General features: G+C 39.7%; 1 protein-coding gene across 1 annotated transcript in view; it reads right to left on the minus strand.

Annotated features, from left to right (window-relative positions):
- Positions 1 to 23,351, minus strand: part of KCNH1 (potassium voltage-gated channel subfamily H member 1) — a 165,513-nt gene that overhangs the window by 133,825 nt on the left and 8,337 nt on the right. The window contains exons 2-5 of the mRNA XM_056487440.1: positions 20,499 to 20,622; positions 20,161 to 20,267; positions 10,202 to 10,330; positions 2,837 to 2,955 (exon numbers count right to left, since the gene is read on the minus strand). Coding sequence (XP_056343415.1) covers positions 2,837 to 2,955; positions 10,202 to 10,330; positions 20,161 to 20,267; positions 20,499 to 20,622 — 479 coding nt within the window. The remainder of the gene's footprint in view (positions 1 to 2,836; positions 2,956 to 10,201; positions 10,331 to 20,160; positions 20,268 to 20,498; positions 20,623 to 23,351) is intronic.

Here is a 23,351-nt window from a genome sequence, read left to right on the forward strand (position 1 = left end):
GTGTTCTTTTTCAAACACAGCAATTTTTTAAAAAAAATCCTATTTTTTTTACAAAATGGTGAATATATCCCAAGTCAGGAGTCATAAATTGCATCACAAGTGATTACAATGATTTATTTATTTTTAAGACTGTATGACTGGGGGGCAAAAAAAAGCTAACACATAAACACTCACTTATTTCCAGCTTAATCTCTCCTTTTCATGTTTTCAATTGCACCTATTTGCTTTCTCTCACTCTCCCTTGCTTTTGTTTTCCCAAGCACCCACACAAATTGCTCCCGAGCTAAGGGCTAGGAGCTAAGCCTCAATATTTTGATTGGCAGTTTTAATGGCAGTTATAAGTTCCTGGTAAACAATGTTGAAAAAAAAATGGCAGAGGTTCCATTCTTAAGCAGTGCTGCTAAGCACCATTATAATTTCTCTGCTTTTATTTCTCATAACTATCATATTTTTTTAAATTTTGACGCAGTCTTGTTTGCCCAGAACCACCTGGCAAAGGTGCAGAACACATTAGCTAAGACCAGAGGTGCAGATGACACATGTAATCATTCAGCAGTGACCAGGAAGAACCATCCCTACAATCAGCTCCTTGGCAATTAAGCAACAGAAATGCATCAGTTGCTTTACAAACTCCTATTGCAAAATGTTGTCTCACAGTTACCTAACACCTTTGTGTTAATTGCATAATTAATTTAAGGAGTTTTCATATGACTGCTATTAGAGAAGTCAGACTAAAAAAATGTCTGTGCCTACTGGCGAAAGTCGAGACTGAAGCTTCACAGACACTGCTTGTGTTATCCATGGCCTGTTAGTCTGTCACTAACACCTTCCTTAAACTGTTCCACAAACAATAAAAAATTGTAAGCTGTTGTGGCAGGCTCCAACACCTTGCTCTGCTCAGGTTCTAGGATGCAACAGCCTCCCGAGACATTCAAATATGTAAGTGATAAATAACTAAGAGCAACACAAATAACACTGCAATAAACGCAGAGCCTTCTCACACAAACAAGATTGATGTGAAATGTCAAAGTGAGAAGCAAAAGAAAAAGGATGAATTTTAAAATTTCAGATAGGCTACTACAGGGATGAAGAAAAAAAAAATTTGAAAATACAACAGGGAACTGCTAAAGATTCCATATTCAATATTATCAAGAAACCTTTGCAGAATAAGAAGCCTGGCACCCCATCTATCTTCAAATAAAGAAAAGTGGCCTTGTCTGTATGATTATCTGCACTCTTCTTTTCTCTAGTGTAGTTCTATTGACTTAAATTAAATTACAACAGAAAAAAAAGCTACCTAACATTGCAGCTGGGGCTAATGTTCTTTGTAAAATTATGACCGCAATATTCAGTCAGCAATTAAAGAAACTAATTTCAGACATGTACACTATACACTTGCCCTTTATTATTTGTAATGAGTCAATTGGCTGTGCCAGTAAGAATACTTGCAAAGGCTTGTTGAGCACATGGACTTGCAAGAAGTTTTGGTAACATGAAGTCTTTGACATCCATGCCAAATAGAATAACCTAGAATAGAATAACCTTAGACTCTTCACCTTACATTTTGATGCCTACATTTTAGCATGAACTAAAGTTCAAGGCTAGGCATCTAAAGAGAAGAAAGGATTATTTGATATGAAGCCTTGAGTAGGATTAGGGGGAAAATTATTCAAAATTCCAGGACACTAAAGCAACCTCAGGGTAGACATGTCTCCCATCATCACATGGATTCCCTGGAGTATGGAGTCTGTGAACGTCTGTGAATGTCTGTCCCTTCCCTGTCCTAGTATGATCCATGTTCTTCTCTGCTTCCAGCAGAAATTGGCTTCCCCTTCGTGAGCTCCTCTGTATTAAATACTGAGCAGGTAAGATCCTGTCTGCAGGAATTTTGCCATTATACATGATAACAAGACAGGAGATTTTTAGTTTGCATAGAATCTAAGACATATACAACAGGACCCATAGCATAACTGACTATATGGAGACCTCATGGCACCCATCAACGCCTTACACCTCCAGCTGCACAGGAAAATCAAGAATTATTGTCAAGCCATAGCTGCTGCCATGGCATTCACAGCAGGAAGTGACAGAGGACTGCCATGTTATATTGGCTGTGCTGTCATTAACACCATATCAAACCTCTCCCCAAGCACAGAGACCCTGCTACTGGCCCAGGAGACAGCTACAGGAAACTTGGGACAGTCTCTCCCCCTCGTGGTGAAAGCCCTCAAACCCTAAGTGCTTTGAGGGGCCTTCTCTGCCTGGAGCTTATCTCAAAACTTTGAAAGGCTATTTAAACCACAAGATCTCATTTTCCCAATCTGTCTGCAGTGTTGCTTGTGGCATCTTACAACTGTTCTGTCCATAAAAGCAGTAACTTAAACATAGGTTTTAACCAGTTGGTAATGGAGGGTTGGGATCCCACTGAAAGGTAAGTAGATATAAATTAATTCAGAGAATAACCACATCATGGCTTCTCCACATGGATTTTCCATTGTGTACTAGACCAAGTTTTTCTCACCTCAGTTTTATGTACGTAGATAGTCCAAGATCCTACTCTTATTAAGATCCTCAGAAGAATGAAAACTGAGCAAGAAAACATTATTTTAATAACACCTTTCTAAGACTTTGCCAAGATGGAACACAACACTGCATTTAGATTACACAAAGTCTCTGGGACACCTGTTTTCATTCTGCTGCCATAGGACACATTTCACAGCACATGTACCGGATTACCAGGGCAGGGAGGACTGACAGTCCTTGGCTCATGCAGAGATGACATATCCACAAAGGCTAAAAAATTTCTTTACAGCCTCCTAGGGAAAGAAAAAATTACCTCAGCAAGTCTTGAGTGCTTGTGAACATTCTCTCCTTTCTGCACGCTGGGAGCAAGCTGCTGCAGCACTCCTCTGCTGCTGGTGAGGGCACGGGTCAAGCGGGCAAACTTCCCCCAACCTTGAGGAAACATGCAAGATTGGACACATTACCAAAAAAAGCTGCACAAACATCATAAAACCTCTTACAAATAAAGGGAGAAAAAGACGTTAAAACAGAGCGATCTGCTTTAATACTGACCAGAAGGAAGTATAATTTAACCAAGTACCAGATAAAAGCAAGTCAGAAAATAGGTGTCAGCGTGGTACAGAAATAAAACCCATGACTTCTGTCACTTTGTATTCAATGACTCTACAAAAGTACTGCTACATGAACTGCATATTTTGCAAGGATAAATGTCCACTATGCAATAATCTCATATTAAATCTAATGATCAGATTTGGATCTCGCAGCACTGCAGAAGAACACTCCAGACTAATCAAGATGTAAGGCTAGAGTCATGCACAATGAAAATTACAGTTGTCTGTAACAGAAGTGAATCTGGCCTCAGATGCATCGAGCATAGATCTGGAATAAGCAGAGAAATATACATAAGATAATAAAAAGCAGTGCAGAAAAGCAAAACAAAATCATTAATTTTACTCTCTCTAAACAAAAGGGGGAATATACTAATAGATTTTCTCAAACTCAAATTAAACATTTAGCAGTTTCTGGCAGAGAAGTCATATGCTGAATTTTAATTCAGAATATTTTTTACAGTGGTTTCAAATATCCCTCAAAATAGAAGACCTTCAGCGACAGTCAAAAGAGCTAGCTACAACTATAATCTTCATGAGCAGTACTTTACCATAACAGAAAGGCAAAGTATACATCTGGATATTTTTGGTAGACTGAAAGGAAAGTATCAGTGCTTTTAGTTCCAATCTTGAAAAATGCTAGCACCACCTGGGAACTCTTGAGTTCATCTCCTATCATACTCCAACTAAGGATGCCTAGCACTTTTGAAGATGCAGTTTATATTGAGAACCTGGAAAATGTTGCCTACACTGCTTTCTTGTAGATCCTTTTTAGGTACTGGAAGGTGCTACAAGGTGTCCTTGGAGTCTCCTCTCCAGACTGAGCTCACACAGCTCCCCCAGCCTGCCAGCACAGGGCGGGATGAGCTCCAAGGGGCACGGGCGGTGCTCGGGCCGGGAGCAGCGGCCGCGGGACGGGCACTGCGGCGCTGGCCGTGGTGCTGAACCGGAGCGAACGGGGCTCGCTCCGAACGGGAAACACGACTGACCAGGAGCTCCAGCTCCACCCGGGAACTCGAAACCTGCCTCCCTTACCACACGCAAAATGTTTCTAATGGCAGGTAACATAGACAGCTCCTTTTAGTGACTCAAACCGGACTGATGGGCTGAGCATGCTCCTGGAAGATGCGAAATTTGGTTCAAAACCTGAGGAAAAACTTCGAGTGTGCATTTTCTTCCTAACATTGTTCTAAGATTTGGCCTATTCGGATATACACAGAGAGGGTGAAAAGAAAGCTCACTTGAGCTTTCTTGCACAAAAGCACTGCTAGATAACTCTGGGGTGTGAGCTGTGGCTGTGAATGCTGAGCACCTTCGGGTGCACCCCCTTCTTCCCAGGAGTCGTCTCCTTCTGAAAAGTACAGCTTAACCCATTCCTCTCTCCTCAGCATCCCCTGCAAGCATCTCCTCTGCCCTACGTGTTGAACATCTCACTTGTGGGTGCCTAAATGGCACACAAAAAAACTGTTTCCGCAAACATTAGCACTCACCCTCTATCCCAAACTCTGATCTGAAAGCAATATAACTGTTTCAGGCAAGAGATTGTGTCATGAGGCAGGGCTTTTCAGCTTGGCTTTTTAAAGCAGTGTAGACATAAATCGGGAGTACACACCCTATTTCTTTCTACACCTAGGGAGCCAAACTTGGTACAGTATGCTTAAAACCAGGCACTGAATCAATGTGCAACGTGTAAGAATTTCATCTTTAGAACAGAACATTCTCCTCCTTGTATTGCCTTTTGGGGTTTTGGTTTTTGTGAAAGAAAAAGATAAAAAAAAGTGGCTAATCCAGCATGCAGTTAGACCTGCAGATTGTGGCACAGGAAAAAAGAAAATAAAACTTAAATAGAATGCGAGTATTAAACCTTTGGAATGATAACTTCTCCAGTAATGCCTGAAAAGACAACAGTATCTGTTGAATTTATTGCAATGTTTCCTCCAGAACTGTAAGTAGAGACACAGCCAACAGCAGGTCAATTATCTATCACAAAGACAGGTCAAGTAATTGACTTAAGCCGTAGGACCAAACACAAACACTAAATTTTAAGGGTCATGGAGCTTTCCAAGACAAGGAACTAAGCTTCAGAATGGTGTAAGAATATATTGGTATCAGTCCTGCTAAAACAGAGGGACCAGACAATATGGATTAGGAGTATTTTCTCCTAATCTCTTTCAACATAAGCAGTTGGCATAACCCTACATCCATTATTTTCCTCTATAAACAGAAAAAATATAGATTAAATTTAAATCTAATAATCCTAGTTGGTTCTAATATAGGCATATATATATTCCTCAAACAAGATAAGCTCACATAGAAGAGAAGACAGCTTGAAATTCAGGAACCAAACATAAAGCTGGATACCACCCCATGGTGGTGCTTGTCTGTGCCCCTGTCTTTGATTCTAACCCATTTTAATCATTGTCTGGTCTCTTTTCTCAATTCTGCAGAAAATATCATGCACAGACAAAGCAACGAAATGACATTAAAATACTTCCAGCTTCAAAAGGACAGAAAGCCTTCAAGATTAACAGCACTGATTCCAGCACTCCTGCATTCCACAATGCTCTTTTCAGTTGTCCACCATTTCTTCGCAAAAAGGTGAATAGAAATTGCTTCTGATAACACCCGAGACAAGATGATTACAAAAGCTGTCCCCTGAGATTTGTTTCATGTGAAAATATGGCATTGAAATATACATTTGTGATGTGGCATTTAACTCATCAGAACTTTTCTTCTTTAAAGCATGAAGTTTCATTTAACAATGGCTTAAGTTGAAGAAGCCAATTTTCTGTATTTTTAGGTAAGTTGATACTCAAGCACAACAGCATTTATTATTTATTTGTAGGCAGCTATTTGTTTCCTACCACTCTTCTCAATTCATTCCTGCTAACTCAAGAATTCAAACACTGGGAACTGTGGCAGTTACAGAACTCGTTACCACCTTGCTGATCCATGACTTACACAATTCCTAGAGTCAGAACAAGAAGCTGTTGTTTGCCAGAGAAAAAGCTTCTTTGTCCACAAGTCTGCTGTTCATACAACTGTGTAAATGTTAGTAAATCAAGATTCCAGCAGTTCTTGTCTACAGTCAAGCCACTTTTGTATTCCCACACATGAAAGATCCTTTCTTACATCCATCCAGCTCCTCTGCAGTGCTCCTTCTCTTTGAAACCTCATGACTAAAACAGTATTATTTTTCCATCTGGACTGGGAAAGTATACTGAAGTTTTTTTAATATACTCACTACTTCCCTTTCATTTGTTTCCTCTTTTTAAGAAAACATTTCATCCAGATGAAAAGAAAATACATCTTAATCAAAATATTTCAAACACTGGCTCTGTTCATATAAATACATCTTTAAAAACAGAACCAAAAATCCTAAAAAAAAAAAAAAAAAAAACCAAAAAAAAAACAACCCAGAAACAAAAAAGCGGGGTGGAGGGAAGGAAATGTGAATTTTTCCCTGAATTAAGATGAAGGAGACAAACAAAATATTTTTTGTGTCTGTACTCCTGCTTGTTATGCAAAGGACGCCTTTGCTGCAGAATGAAATAAAGCATCTTCTGCAGAGGAGATGGCAACTGATGATTGCTACAAAGCACAGAAGGCTACATTATCTTGGAGGATAACAACCATTTACTACTTGATTCAGTGATGTTGAATTTGACCACCTCTTGGTATAAAAACAAAATATCAAAAGCAAAAATTAGGATCCAAAGCTTAGCTTTCAGACTCCTGTGAGACAGCATAGATGCTTCTGGTTATGTTCACCTTCTACTCATACATTCAAATCCTGTTTAGGCAAACTTCTTAGAAGCTGCTCAGAGTGCAAGCACAGTTTCTATTTGTCTGCACAAATAATTGTTTTGCATAAAGTGATGCATTCCACTTTATACAATAGTCTCAAGCATCTCATATTGGTGTGTTAGATCTCAAACCAGGAGAGATATATACAGACAAAATGCATTAATTCCAAATATAGTATATACTTTAAAATTCAGCTAAGAAGGTGACCTACCACTTGACAAGCCAAATTTAGCTATGCTATAGCTTGATTTTGCCTTCTTTTATTCAAGTAAACCTCGTTTCCTTGATTTTTTCCAAGGGGCAAGCAAACGGGAAAAAGTGGAAAGAGGTTGTTTTAAAATATTATCAACATCACTGACATGCTATTTTTAAGTGGTTTTATTTAGAACACACTATTTTTAAAGCTGCTGCTTTAAAAGCAAGCTTACTTACCTACCATGGAAGCCATAAAATAAACATCATCTAAATTTTCTGAATCAATTAACAAAGGCTACAATGAGAATGTTTTTTATGTGACTTTCTTGTTTCATCTATTCCAATGTCTGATACTATTAATCAATTAAAAAAAATAAGCAGGAAAAATGGTACTGGGACCTTCTATCCCTCTGAGTCACCTTCAGATGAAAGATGCCTATTCATCTTTGTGTAGTCAAACACCTGCCATTACAGCTCTACACTTTTCACTCAAGGAGCTGCATCATTTGCAGCTGAACAATTGAGCATTTGCAGCTTGAAATTGCCAGCAGGTGATAGAAAACCAAGATACACCACAGCTAAGCAGGCTTAGCCTGACAGATTAGTTGCTCTTTATGTACTACAAGAACATGATCGATTTAATGTTTTCTCTACATAGACATACAGGCATTGATTTTGAAAATCTTAGATACTTTAAACTGTAACACTCTGCAAATGTGCAAATAGCACATTTTATTAACATATCAGCATCTACAAGCAGCCTATTACATATTAGGTACTCATAAACATAGGAAACTGATTACACATACAAACACAGTAAAAGTACTTGCTAAGCTGACTGAAGGTAAAAGAAGGAAAAATAATTTATTTAGCAATCAGTTTTCAGTTCACAGTTTTAGTTTTTTTTAGATTGAGAGTTCATTTGGGTTGAGAATAGGAGAAACATTCCCTTATAAAAGAAAGCATGCCACAAAGTTCCTGTGTAACATTGTACACAGCACAAAGAATATGCCCTCCTCAAAGCTCATGTGTGCTAATGATTCTTAGAACAAGCTAGTACAGTTTTACCTTTTTTAGGTCTTCCAGAAACATTTTTCCACTCTGTGAGTGGAAACATACCATAACACCCCATACCTGCCTGTTCTTCCCCCTCTCACAGTATACAATTGCACAATGAGATCTAACATTAAAGACGTGGACACACATGTAAAATTCTGTTTGACAAATCAGCTCCTCCAAGACATTTCTCATCTAGCCATCAAGTGTTGGCATCAAATTTTGTTGTGTGATCCAATATCACACAAAAAAATTCCAAAGCTAGCCTGCAGCAAGTAAATTATAGAAGAAAAAGGGATAAATTAAGGATGAAAACAGAAAGTGCAGTTCCATCTATATTATGCTTTTATGATTTGTGTATAAAGTGAACTCTTACCAGCATGAAACTTCTGCAGCTTTATTAATTTTAGTAGATCCAGAAATATTATCTGAAAGACATTTAGTGCACAATCTCTTCTGTACATGAAGACATGGCACTCAGAGAAGGAGTGCTGAGCTGTGAATCAGTGGCCTCTAAATAATATATCAGTTCTGTTTGCAACCTCTGTTAGTCACTTTGCCAGTTTCCATGGGCCTGAGGGAGAAATTCTGCTTATCATCAACTCCTCTGCAAGTCCATACACTTATGTGTAGGTTTACTGCCTATATATTGCTGTAGATATGTAATCACTGAGAATTACCATGCTCACTGCAAGAGCAGCATAATTTCGAGATCCAAAGAAGATTTTAAAAGAAAAACAAAATTAACATTCCCTTTCTTCAACATACTTGTATTGGAAAAAAAAAAAAAAAAAAGTTAAAGTGTTTCTTTGTACTGAAAGTGAAGGACAAACTGCCTATCTCTACCACATTAGGGAACTCCTGTGAAAGCAAAAGGACAGAGCTACCACTTGTGACAGAAAGTCCTGCTTATCAACTGACTAAATGAAGCAAGGTCCTGCACTACCAGCAAATAAATGAGAGCCAGCTTTACTGCATCATGTTGATTTATCTGAGCTGTCACTCCTCATCAGGATACAGTGAGGACCACTAGGCAGGGAAAAAATACTGCAGACTCAAACTTTCTGACAAGGTAAGTTTTCTTAGTTTTATTAAAGCAATAAGGAACCAAACAAATAACAAGAGAAAAAAATTATCCACATAGTCTGGAAAAGGGTATGTTTGTCAAGGTTGTACTTCCTTTTTCATGGTAACAGGTGTTTCCACTTTGAGAAACTATGTTTTTAAAGAATAATATTTTGAGAACAAATGTAAATCAGTTCATCTTCACAGCAAGTTTCCTGTTTAATTTAATACTACAAATATTATTAAATACTACAAAAATGCAAACAACAGGAGAACTTACATCCTTTTTTACCCCAGAAAATGCAAGTCTCTGTAATTCTCCATAGGGTACAAAAGGTCTATTTCTGACAGGATCTGAACCTGAGGAAAGTTTATGCTGCTGTCACAGCTGAGTTTGCTTCCAGATTTCCAGGCTGTAGCTCAGCAAAGGGTTAAGAGCAGAACACTGCAGTGCTATTTCACTCACCAGAACAGCTTAAACCTGATTCCACTTAAGATAACTGGAACCTCTTCACATAGGCTAAAGGGAACTAGTCCAGAACTTTAACATAAGAAATCTCATAATTTGCTTGACTCAGCCAAAGTTAATTCCTCCGTTTCTGCATATAATTTCACACACAATTTGTACAGGGCCGTCCAGCAACATTGTGAATCCTTGAAGGCTATGCTGGAGAGCAGGTTAATAGTGTATTTTAAAGGAAGAATAGTACCTATTTACCATGTAAACTGGGCTTTCATTAGCAATGACCCTTTCCAGAGCAGGCCAGAGCAATTTCACTAAAGAAACCAGCAGCCATTTCTTGCACAAATGCCATCCCCAGTGGCACAGCTACAAGCTATTATAGCATTTAATTCTTTGGCTTGGGTATTTAAAGGACTTCAGCTCTTTCAAGACCAGGGCAAACAAACAAAAGCAGCATAAATATATAATTGTGAGAAAGACCAACCTTTACATGAATCATCCTCAATGGGCTGCTTGAAAGCCGTTATGTCATTGAAAGTGCAAAGAAATAAAACCACTTTATCCTGCTCGTTTCGAATTGGAGCAATTTTCACAAAGAACCAGACAGGTGTTCCTGGAAACAAACACATCAAAGAACTGGTCAATGGCAGGCAGAACAGTAAATGTGCCAGTTTAGATGTTTACATCTCAAATCAGCCATCTGCAAAAGTTACTTTAATGTTGGCTTTTTTTACAAACACCTATTTGGAAAAATAACAAAGCAGCTAACAAGTCTGTCATTTAAGTTCTCTGCTCTGTCCCTGCTTAGCTTTTTAATCTTCAGGAATCACTCAATTTCTGAACTTCACCTGCAAAGTTAACACGAACTTATGAACTGCTTTGTGATCTGAAGGAAGAGTCCCATGTACGTGCAAAGGCTGCACACAACAGTGTCTTGCTGGCTCTTGCAGGATTTGAGAACAGGCCAGCTGTGCCTAGGACATGAGCATAACACAGAGTCTCAACTCAAGAATATAACCAGTTTGGTTGACTTTATAATTCCCTGCCAACAGGGAGTGCCCTAAAAAAAGACCATGCCCTAACTGCTATAGTAGCCTATGTCTAGATTCAGAGCCAGACTCCAGGAGCTCTGGTCCAGCCTGGAAATCCCCCCATGGACGGGAAACCCTTCACCAACTGCTTTCCAGCTTGCCTTGCCCTGGGCCTGCTCCCAGTCACTCCAGCATGGAGCAATAGTCCACTGAATTCAGGACAGAATAAGTCATTAGGACCAGAACACAGGCTGTGGATGGCATCAAGTTGCACTGCACAGAACTGCACCTTTCTAATTACTGCAGCAGATGAACTGCTAATTAAAAGTGCTTGAGAGATTAAAGCCTGCATATTGCAGAAAAAGTTGGTCCCACAACAGAACCCTTCAGATGCTGCTGCCATTTCTCCTTGACCTCTATCCACACAGATCACCTGGAGGAGAGAATCTGTCAGTCAGCCCTGCTTTTCCACATTTCTGGCAGTTCTGCTGGGACTGCTGAGAAGATCCTAGTGATACCAATGATGTTCCATGTAACAAGGCAGCTGTTCCACCAGACTCACCACCCTGCTTTCAGTGATATTTGAGTATAAGCTGATTGGAGGGCTCAGAATAAAGCACTTGGCTCCTGTATGTGATAACATGACCTCCCTGAAGGCACCATTTCTATGGCTGCAGTCTTTACTTCATAGACATAAAAAGATGACTTCTCCCACTCTGAGGTACATGGCAATAGGGACACTTCAGACCTCAGCCTTCAGGGAGTTTGTACATGGGTTTTCAGACTGTCCCTACATCCTCACAGATTATGAAAACAACTCATTATTGCTTTTGCAAACCCAAGAAGTAAGAGACAGAGAGGATTCAGGCTTGCTTACTGTGAGCAACTATTTTTTTAACGTGTCCCTTTTGAGTTTTGTTTGGAGAGAAGGATCTACATACTAGGGGTCAAAATAAGATCAGGATCAGCAGGAGCTTGACCCTCTGGGAAAGCCAAAATAAAGAGCAGCACACAATCTTTGTCACTCACGTAGCAAAGTCTATTTGAGAAATAGTGATCTTAGAAGACTATTACTTTTCTTTCTCAGGACACAGGACCCTTCTCTATGCTAGTGATCAGACTGTATTTCACCTGAATTGCTCAGTATTTTAACATGAGCACGACATGGTATATTTCATGCAATAGTTTTAGTAACAAGGGCAACTTGTGTTTTCTGGCTGTCAAGAGGTCACAAGAAAACCTCAGGTATCTTACAGGTTACTGTTCAAAAAAGGAAGCAAAGGCAGCTTTTTTCCCAACCAAGTTAATATAAGAGAGGTTGTTACCAGTGCTTCACCTGACTGTTTCCCAGCCTCACTGCTGAGCAATCTTTTCTGGCTACAGAAAGATAGGGCATCTCCAAAACCCATGGACAACTTCCATAAACCAAGTTCAATTCCTAAGGCTCCCACTGTGCCTGCATAACACACAAGCAGTCTCAAACTCTGGCTGAGATTCCATGCCATATGTACAGATACTTCTATAAACAGCAGGGTCTATGATGCATGGAGGCCTCTGCTCAAAAAGCAGAGAAATCCAGATGGAATCACTGGTGGCCATTTCTGAAATATGCCTGCATGGCAGAAAGTATTCAAGGGTCAATATATCTCTTTTTTTAAAGAGTTAACATTCCTGAACAACTCCTTCAAAAAAAGTATGAACAAACAAATATGCTAAGTGTGAAAAAAGATTCAGCAAAGTAACCATGCCAGTAAAATCATCACTAACTTGCTAATGAGCTTAGAAGACACTGCCACAAAACAGCCAACAGCAATTTTCTAGACAGCAACACCCTTTACACTACCCTTTCTCAAGAGCTCCTAAAATTGCCTATCTCAATTTCTTCTTGCCTACTTGTTTTTCCCAACTTCACATGTGAACTATTCTGAGGCTGATCAAATCCATACCCTGCTTTTACAGAGACTCCTTGGTGACTGCTTTTCATTTTACCCACTTCAACACCCTTCACTAACACTGCAACTTTTTAATCAGCCAAGATCTCCATCCACAGCCTTGCTTTTTGATCTTTATCTACATGCACTTTTTTTGATTAGGGATTATTTTCCCCTCCCCAAAACCACTTTAAACCACTTTGCATTGTTTTACTGCTTCAAGCTACAGCCATTCTGCTATGGGCTGCTCACAATATTAACCTTCACAGAACTGAGGCTGAATTACACACTCAGTTTCTTCTCTGCCTCTCATAGCTATGAAAACTTACTACAGTGCTTTTGAAGATGCTGTACTCAACACAGAAAGGATGCAATTCACCCTCCTATTCTGGCTATTTTTCAGATGTATGATGTCATCTTCCCTTTATAGTTATGCTGTAGTATGTTGTTGGAAGATTTTCCTAACATGTTCTGAATGCAGCAAGAGGACTTTTCCCAATAACCTCTCTAAGGCTGCTGCAGGGCAAGGAGCTTTTATCAGCAGGGTTTTTACTTTCTGACTCCCTTGACTCCCACTCATGTGTTGCATTATTTATAGGAAGAAGGAAGACAAAACACTTTTTTACCTAGAACCAAGTTATAACCTAGTGACACACCCCACATGCTAAAAGAAAGAGCCAGATGTTCTTGACAACTAAAAGTAGGCATGTTTGATGAAATGCAAATCAAATATTTGGGTACCCTTGTAATTTCCATAGTGCCACAAACAGAGCAAAATGCAAAACCAAGGTGGCACACAGGGCCTGCAGAAATCATCTTCCAGTTTGGGATCTACACAGCAACACTTCAAAGGCAGAAATAAGTAGATGGAAAATTCTGCCAGGCCATGTACCTGCCTCCACAACACTGTAATTTCTCTGCAGTCCCTAACATCTTGTCAGTGTCTCTTGTGAGTAGGAGACAAGTGAATATAAAAATGCAGTCATGAGGTGAGTGCTCACAATACTGGATTACATGGGCTTTCCACAGTGCTCTGCAACCAGGAGCTCATTGACAGCAGAATTTGGATCTGAAATGTGGGAGCACCAAATGGCTCAACCAAGAAGTGGCCATGCTCAGCTTTTGTCCTGCATACCAGTTTAATTATCAGAAGAATTTTACTTCTCAAACAGTTTATTTAACTATTAAACAGGAAAGCCTAAAATATAAACTACTTATAAATCAGGTCGGAAACTAGAATTTCAGCGTCCTACAGGCAGCCCTCATGCTCTTGGTGTCAAATCCAACATCCCTGCTCAGCCAGAAAACCATGACAAGGCAGTGGCACAAAAAGATTTAATCACAAAAAATGTGATTTTCAGATTCAGCCTGTGGGTTATTCAGGCAGTAAAACTGCAGCATGTTCCAGAGCTCTCAAGGCAAAAGAAGAGTAACTTCCCAGTCTGCACTGATGCACAGCCACACAGAAAGTGTTTACCAGTGTTTCCAACAATACATCTACTTCCATTTACATTCTGTTTTTAGTCCTGGCAACCTCTTTCCCTGGTAAAGTTCAGTGACAATACCAGTGCACAAACAAAAAAGTAAACACTCATGAGCTACATTGGCTTCTGTTAGATTTGGAATCAGCAGTGAAAGAATGCAGTGTTTGTCTAGTGGAATAGCACCAATCATGCTAGAAAAGGGAATGCCCCTTCAAAGCTGCAGGGCAAGCAGTGTGGACAGCTGAGAAATGAAAATCTACAATGAATGTGTGACAGTACACATAGAACCAGCCTGACTCATGGTACCCAAGTTACTTAGCCAATCCAGAATTAACAGGTGCAGCTCTTGATAGGCTTTTATGGCCTAAGCACAGTCCTTATGGTGGTGCCTTAAAGCAGAGACTATTTCAAGGGCTGTGATTCACATCCCAAGTCTTCTCCAGACTAACACACTCTAAAATTCTGCATATCTTTCAATCTCCCATCTGAAAGACAAATAGTACTGTGTCTTCCCTATCCTTTTTTCCAGTCCTGTGTCTTTCATCGATATGTTCAGCCTCTTGCTGGGCAGGAGCACCAGCATTTCATGTGCTAGTTAACTTTGGTTGAAGTCTTTCAGAAATTCTTACACCATCAAAGTGAAAGAGATCTGAAAGGTCTATTCCAGCTTCTTCCCAAGCATACCATTGAGCTCTCCTAAGTTTTCCCTCCTGCCAAACAAAAATAGGTTACATGAAAATCAAAACCACTGTTTAAATGTGCTCTTTGCCCATACCTTGAGCCATTTAACCAAAGAGGCCAACTGTTTCTCAAAACTACAGAAAGCATAGTTTAACTAAAATTGGAATACACTATTTTTCCTTCCACTAATTAAACAATATTTAATTTTAAACTACAATGAAAAAAAGCCATGTTTTGACAATTCAGCTGACATTAAAGAATGGGGCAAGTTTCCTCTAAGCAGCACAACCTCTGCATTACTTGATAATGTCTCAGTCAAACAGTTCAGATACACATTGTCCTGAAGGGAAGCAGTTGAGCAGTATGGAAATAGAAACACCTGCCCTTTCTCCACCAATTCCTGCATGCAGCAATGCAGACAGCAGGAGTTAAGGTAAATAAACAGTGTGGCTGACCATTGCAGCCACTCCTTTTAGGGTTTCACTAATGCCCAGGTACTCAGTATGAGATTGTTTCTCTCATGAAACAATTGAACATTGAACAGTTTTACAATGTTGAACTAGCAAACCAGCTGATGAGGTGTGATCAGAGAGAGTTTGGCAAGCCATTATGCCCACGCAGATATTTACCAGGTGTTCAGTGAAGCCCATGAGATTTGACCATGCAAGACAAAGCAAAAGTCTTCCTGTAGACTCCAGCTTTGAGCAGAGAGTACCAAAGGAGAACAGACCAACTCAGCATGCAGCTCACCTCTCTGTACCAACAAGAGTGAACCTTTAAATACATTCCCAGCAATTTTAAAGCTGCTACCTTCGTGTCTTCTCTATCTGGTGTAGGATGCTGTTGCACCTAATGCTTCTAAAGGTCACATCTTTACATGCTAAGTTAAGAAAAAATCAATTTTAGTCCCCAAAGGTGGAATTGCTATTCACAGGGGTTATCCTATGACACTGAAACAACACAGTAGAAAACAAAATTCAGCACACACTCTTGTACTGCAGTAGTGCTGGCACAGTTCACCTGATTCTGAGTTCTCTGAATAACAGAACCTGAGTATAAGGAAGACACTGATTTTCTTTCCATTTACCCCAGGAAAAATATTAAAGGATTACTACTGGGAATTCTGTACATATTTGTGGAGAGGACGGCAGGTCTTGCTTGCCGACACCTTTGAAGTTGACAAGATCAATAGGAATTACCAGTTTTATGAGTCCAAAATATTTAATTTGACCTTGCTGAAGGTAACTGAGCTCACACAGATGGATTTCACAGGAGATGCAGGTGTGCATACTGCTTGACAAATAATGGAGCTACACTTCAGTGAGAGGCTGAGGAGGATACAGAAGGAGGAGTCACTTAACTCCAACACCCTCATTCTTTCCTGCTTCTGTTCCTATACAACAATATGGGTAAGCAAAGGTTTCCATCTGGAGACACTACAGGCACAGCACACACAAATATAAATGGGTTTAGATGCTTTGAACCAGTAACAGTTATGAGATACTCTTTAGTGGAGGGCAATCACAGGTCTACCACCCTGAAGTGAATTTTGCTGCCTATAAAATAGGATGGGGCTGTTTGCTTTTGAACCTCTGTAGAAAGCACTGATCCCAAAGATAAATGCAAGTAGAATCTACCAAATCACTATTTTAGGCTGATTTGTCATTTTTTGACATCTGAAGGCTTTCTAGTACACTGGGGGGAAAAGGGAGAAAGAAGGAGGGGAGGAGATTGTGTGCATGTTAAAATGAAAATTAAAAAAAAAACAAACGATCAATTAAAAAGACCACAGACACACAAATATTCATGCCAGTAAATGTGTTAAATGTTCAAGCACCCAGAAAACAGGGAGGTGAGCCCCAGCATAAATTGAAAGTGCATTCCAGCCTTTGGCACTGTCACCATAATATATCCACCCTGCAAAGAGCTACTGCTTTACCAAACTGCTTTGCAGTGTGCAAAATAGTTACCCACAGCCAACCCAGCATTCTGGCAAGCATTCTGCTGGTCCTATCTCTAAAGAACTTCTGAGACAAAAAAAAAAAGGTGTCTTAACACCCTCTCTGCAGCACAGTTGTAGACCATAAGCAATGGGAATGCCTCTGCTCAGACAGGGGACACTTGAAGACTCTTTCTAACTCTTGATGCACTTCACCTTTGACGAGTTCACCCTACTTCAAATATTCTTCCACTGAAGTAGGTCAAGTACTGCATAGAAAAGGGGGTTAGACTTCAATTGGACATCACCTCTTCAGGGGCAGATAGAAGCAAGTGAATTTTGTACTCTTACAAAAATTTACTTAATCAATAATGAAAGCAAGTGCATATAGAACAAGCCTGCTTTGGCACCACTTGTGTGCCAGGCCTACAATGTAGAAGAAAAACAAGACAAAGAAAATCCAAGTTTAATTTACTCAGCCATTTTTAACTCATGAGGCTGAATATAAAGTTTAAAAACTTAACAAATGTCTATCAAAGTCTCATAAGAAGTTAGGTATTTAAAACACATGGATTCAGGTAAGGTAAGATATGACTAAGGCTAGATAGAAAATATTTTCTAATACATTAGCTGTACCCTTCCTTGGTTTAAGTTCATTTACCTCCACTGACTTCAGATTTAATAATGTTTTAATTTTCCCATATAAAAATAAACAATACTTCCAGCGTCACTGGGTGTTCACATCTAATTAAACAATGGAACTGAAGCTCTCATGCGAAATTACTGTCAGTCTGTCTGTTGTCATTTTGCAGTCCTGATTAAAGAAAGCTTTTACTTTGTCTCCTTCCAGGTATGACAATGAATCCCCACTGAATGCAACTGGATGGCATCAAAGCAACAATGACAAAAATCTGGTGGCTATGCACCTGTTTGCTCTAATTGCTTCCAATTATCCTGAAGAAGCTCTGTATTTCTGGGAAGCAATTCTTCCAGAGAATAACAATGATTTTTACATATCTGCTAAGTTATCTAGGGCCTAGCCCAAGGAATCATCAAATCCCTGTCACAACTTCAAGTTCTGAAAACAGGGAGCATAGTCTCTTTTGGATGCAGAGAGGACAGGACAAAGAGAGGAAAGGCCAGGGTAGAGGCAGCATCCATAAATGGCAAACATGATGAAGGTAGGAAATTTTATGTTGTTTCTAGAGTTAATACTGTGAGCTACAATGAAGTTTGTGGATATACTGTACCTATCACCAGATGGATGGGGTACTCTGATCAGACAATCAAGTAAATACTAGCACTGGGTCACTGCCATGGAGAGTGCCAGGTCAAAAAAAAAAAAAAAAAAAACCAAAAAACCAAAACAGACTATCATTTCTAGCTGCATCATTAAATGTCTCAATCTGCTTTGACATGTAAGACCAGGGAATAATTGTTACTCAGAGAAAGACAAAAATGGCTGCTGCTCCCAAAAAGTACAAGACTGGCTTGCACTACAGACATCATTATTGACTCAAAACTTCTATTTTGTTTTCCTTTTTGCCTCCAAAAGGATAGAGACTGTACTGTTAAAACAGCCAGAATAACATTAAATGTAAAAGATGTGGAAACCATACCAATTATCCAACAACTGAAAAATGGGACAAAAACTTGCTATTTATTGTGACTATTAGTTTATAAGGAGGGTATAGACAGGTAAAGAACAAGAAAAATCTATTTCCATCAAGTTCACTGGCTAATTTGAAAAAGGAAAATAGAATGAGGAATGAACAGAGAGACCAGAGAGAAGAAACAAAGAGCAGGAAAAAAATGTCTAACAAAATTCAGGGTCCTTTCCCAAGCTTTCAGACTGAGAGTAGGTTAGAACCAATCATGTTCATTGCCATAGCTGAAGCAGAGGTAAGGTGACCACAAAGGAAAGGCCACTGAGCAGTCTGGGTGGTAAGTGACTGGTAAATAGGACAGTGTTTTTCTGTGATGTGGCTTAAAATAAATAAATAAATAAATAAAAAGTTCCAGGATGTTCTTTTTTGATATTTTTCAGCTAAAACTCTCTAGGGTTATTACCAGTCTCTGTAACAGTAGTTAATGTATCTCTCAAGCTGCAAATCTAACAAACATTAGGCGCCCTGGGGTTTGTTAAACCTGACAGCAAGCTCTGTGCTTTCCTTTTTCCCATGCCTGTGACCCTCTGCAGGGAGCAGAGCCATGGCAGCTCCGTCCTTCCACATGTCACACAACACAGCTACTGCACAGCTGCACTTTGTTCTGGGCCACCTCTCCTCGGAGGAGAGCACTGCAAGGCAGGAAATATCCCTCCCTCCACGGTTACCTTGCTTTAAATCTGCATAAAAGGCAGAGAGGCCCCAGGCTCTGCTACAGGCCATATGCTGCAGCATGACAGAAGAGTAGCTGCATAGTCTCTTGGTGCCAAATCACTGATAACTAAGAGAGAATTCCAGACTCTCCCAGATCCCAGGACTGCAGCTTATTTATTTGGCTTTGGATGCATAGATGTGAGCTGCATATGGTCCCCATGGCCACAAACTGAGCTAGGAACAGAAATCAGCTTTTAGAAAATAGGTAAACATTAGAGGCAGGTAGCCCTAGGAGGAAAGCAGCACAAAACAAGGCCATACAAACTGTGCATACAGACAGTTCCAGCTTCATTATCAGAAGGCAAAATTGTTAAGAGCAAAATAAGTTACAGAATGCAATTTTTTCAGCTTAACATCTGGCCAGGTTGAAGACCTCAGTGTATTTACACTTTAGTTGACATAAAGTAGATGGAAATAACTGTGCATGACATAGTCCACGCTAGGTGAGACACCAAGTCTGGGGCAAGTAGTTCATCTGCTGAAATGTGCAGTTACAGACAGATTGAATTTCAAAGGAAAAAAGTCAGGTGCCAATTAAGGATTTTTTGTCCAAAACAAAAGACGTTTCATCTGAAAACATCAGAAGTAGTTGAGTTTCTAAAACAAAAGCTGGCTTCTTTTTATTCCAAAGACTACTATATACTGGCTTTGCTACATCAAGTTTTCAAAAACTGAGAAAGTATGTTCTCTGTAGTGGAAACTTGCCTAAACTTAGCTTGTGTATTACCATTGTTGATGGAATCTTCAGTGTTGTCTTAAAGCATCACACACAAATTACTCTAAATGTCAGAACATATCAGAAAGCTTCCTCTGCCTCCCTGAGTGACTTTCATCTCTAATGTTCTCATTTCTCCCCTTCAGGCCAAGTGGCAGAACTGGGGCTTATTTAGCCCTAGATGAAGCACCGTCCTCCAGGGTGACAGAATTGCAGTTTACACTACTATTAAGAACAACTTTATGCACCTACATGAGTGAACAAACCAATCCACTACTTACTGTTCTTCTTGTACATCAAGATTTCAAAGGAGTTCATCTCATAGTTCTCAAAGGTTTGCCGGACCTTGTCAATTGTATCTTTGTCTGTCAGCTCTCCATACATAAAACTGCAAGTAAATGGAGAAATTCAAGTCAGGTACCAGACAAAGACACAGAGACATTTTTTTACCTTGTAAAAATGGCTCTTCCTTGATTTTGTTTCACCTGGAAAGCATATTTGACAGATGTAGCCCCAGGAGATAAAAAACAAAACTGGAATAAACAGATTACTTTTCTTCTCAAGCAATAGGCACAACACTACAAGCTATTTTACAGAAAATAAATCTGTTCTCAAATACCTGCAGGTGCTGCTTTTTTGCATAACTTCTGCTCTGTGATATCCTGATAATTTGCAAAATCCATCATTGCTGTAGACAATGGGCCAATCCACGATCTGGGCATTACCCAAGACAAAATTAGTATCTGTTTGAAAAAACACATCAGTCAGACATTAGTCAAAGGTACGGTTACATTAGAGGAAATACTCATTTCAGAACCCAATCCCAATTGCTTCAGTCCCCACACAGTTTTCCTAGATATCACTCCCACTGCAGTCAACAGCATTGTACCTGGTTTCAATTTTAACTTAATTTTTATTTTTGAAAAAGTGTTAATTACTCAGAGCATAAATAAAACACATGATGGTTAAGCAAGTAAAGTTCACCCCTTGACTGAGGACAGATCCACCAAACTGTTTCCCTCTGTGCCACATGCACTGATCCACAATGACACTCAGTTTGAATGCAAAGCCTCTAACAGGTGGCCAAACCAAGACATGAGCAGTATTTCTCCTCCCTGAGTGCAGACACAGGGACTCCTCTCAATACTGTCTTCATTGCTGGACACACAGCTCAAATAGTTGTGTACAGCACAGCATTCCAAACAGGACACCAGAACTAGGGCTAGAAATTACACCAGTAAAAGAACTTGTTTGCAATACAAGCCAGAAGAAGTTTCAATCAGTACGAAAAGAAATCTAAGCAGGATTCATGCCTCCATTCTTGCTGGAGCTGTGAGTGCCACATTTTTTATGACTGCCAACTCAAACCTACACCTGGTGCCAAGACAGACAGCAGTGCTGCTCCCTGGGCACTGGCAGGCAGCAGGAGATGGTGGCTCCTGTCACAGCTGCAAAGATCCTCTGGCTGGGCAGTCACATGAGAACACAAGGCACTCCTTTTTAAGGAAAACCATTACAGGAGTCCACCACACTGTCTACCTTTCAGTATCAACTCCAGCTACTCACACATCCACAGATCTCATTAGTGTTTCCTCCAACCAAATGACATTTTACCTATTAATGACAGAGAATTTAGTTTGTTTCAATTGCCCCTTTCAAAATCTTTCAGCCCAAACTTCAAGTGGGTTTAAATGAAGCAGTACTGTAGCTAGCTAAACCCACTGCCCAATTCCACAAGCATGATTAAGTGTATTTTTATACTCTCTTTAGAGAGAAATACACCAGTAACATAACTTCAGGATATTTCAGCTGCTGTTTCTCACAGCCTCTTTTGAATACAATGGGATTTGCTTAGCTGAAGCACTTTCTCCCCAGAACAATACACCTCTTTTACCCATTCCTACTAATAAGCAAACCAAGTAATTTCTCACTGCTAAAGCAAGTGCTTTTGAGTATCTATCATAAACACTACATAAGACTGTGATAGGATATTTTTAAATTTCATCAGCAAGTACAAAAAATTATTTAAAAAAAGTAAAATACAACCAGGCCAAGTCCTGCCCTCATCTGAATGATGTTATTTCATGCATGAATTGCTTAAGAATTGCTTCTCACTGCCTTCCCTTCTCAAAAGGTAACTTCCCCTTCTCTCCACTTCCTACAGAGTTCCTGCTAAGCATTTGCCTGCCTTTCATGCTTAAACCTTATTGTCTTCAGATAAATAATCTCTTGGGTTTTTTTCACCAAAGGCTATATAGGACACATTTCTGATAACCATCACTGTGATAATACTACTTTTATCTAGCCTTGCAAGGCTTCTGTGAGTTACAACAATGCTTGTCTCCTATATATAGGTGAAAACAAAGCTCTAAATCCATAAGGGAATTCAATCTCCAGAAGCTGAGATTGCAATAGCTTAGTCCCTAGATGCCCTGCTCTCAAAGACTTGGGAGATGGAAGCTCTGTGAGCAGTGTTGGAGAAGAGAACTGAAAAACTTTAGCACAGCAAATAGAAATCTGACCAAAGTTAAACCACAGAAAACAATTAAAAAGGGGGATATTTTAAGGTTGGTTTTTTTCCCCTTTCCTATGTTTGTTACAATACCTAATATTTAAACACGAGCCCAGTTCTCACAGATTATACTCGATTCTTTGCCATTATTGCAGGAACTGAAGAATTAAGTTCCCACTTAAGCTTTGGCCCAGCAAAACCTGGTTTTTTTGGACTGGCAGTTTCCAAAGGATGCATAGAGAACATGCACACATTTCTCTCCCCCAAAAGCAGTTTGGACACTCTGCTAGAAGATGTAGGCTACCTTCAAAAAACTCAACCATTATTTCAGCTCTTGAATGACTTTTCTAATCATCAAGCTACCACAAGGAATAGATGCCAACATCCTCACCACGTGATTTGTAAGTCAGTATGACTTGGCTGCTGTATTTTATGCACCCCTATTATTCAACACTGGGTGAGCCTCTCTAGCATGGAGAGGTACAATGTTTCATGAGAGTTCAGGTTGGGTTTAGTTGTGAGTTAGAAGCAAGCTGAGAGATGTTTATGTACCCATAAAGTTTTAAAGGAAAAATTTTGCACAACTATCAAGCCAAAGAACAAGTCAGAGACTCTGATGATCCCATTGTTCCATAAGTGTCTCTCCCTTCTAGCTCATTCCAACTTCATGCATCTTGACCTTTCTTTGATCTGGGCTCTATGTGGCTGACAAACACACCTCATTTTTTCTGAAGTGTCTCTGACAGCAGTGCCTGTGTGAAAACACTGGCAAGACACAGCATAAAATAAGGACTCCCACTTATAACTTCACTGCATAGCTTGTTCCAACAGACAACCCAGAGGTAGAAGGGCTGTCCTCCTTGCTATCATTTACATTCAATTGCATTGACATCCCTGACAATGTGCTGCTTGGGGACAGCTCATAATCTGCTAAAAATTTTTCCTAACATAAGAAAATAC

This window comes from Oenanthe melanoleuca, chromosome 3 (genome assembly GCF_029582105.1).
Source record: "Oenanthe melanoleuca isolate GR-GAL-2019-014 chromosome 3, OMel1.0, whole genome shotgun sequence".
In the NCBI taxonomy this organism is placed as follows: Eukaryota; Metazoa; Chordata; class Aves; order Passeriformes; family Muscicapidae; genus Oenanthe; species Oenanthe melanoleuca.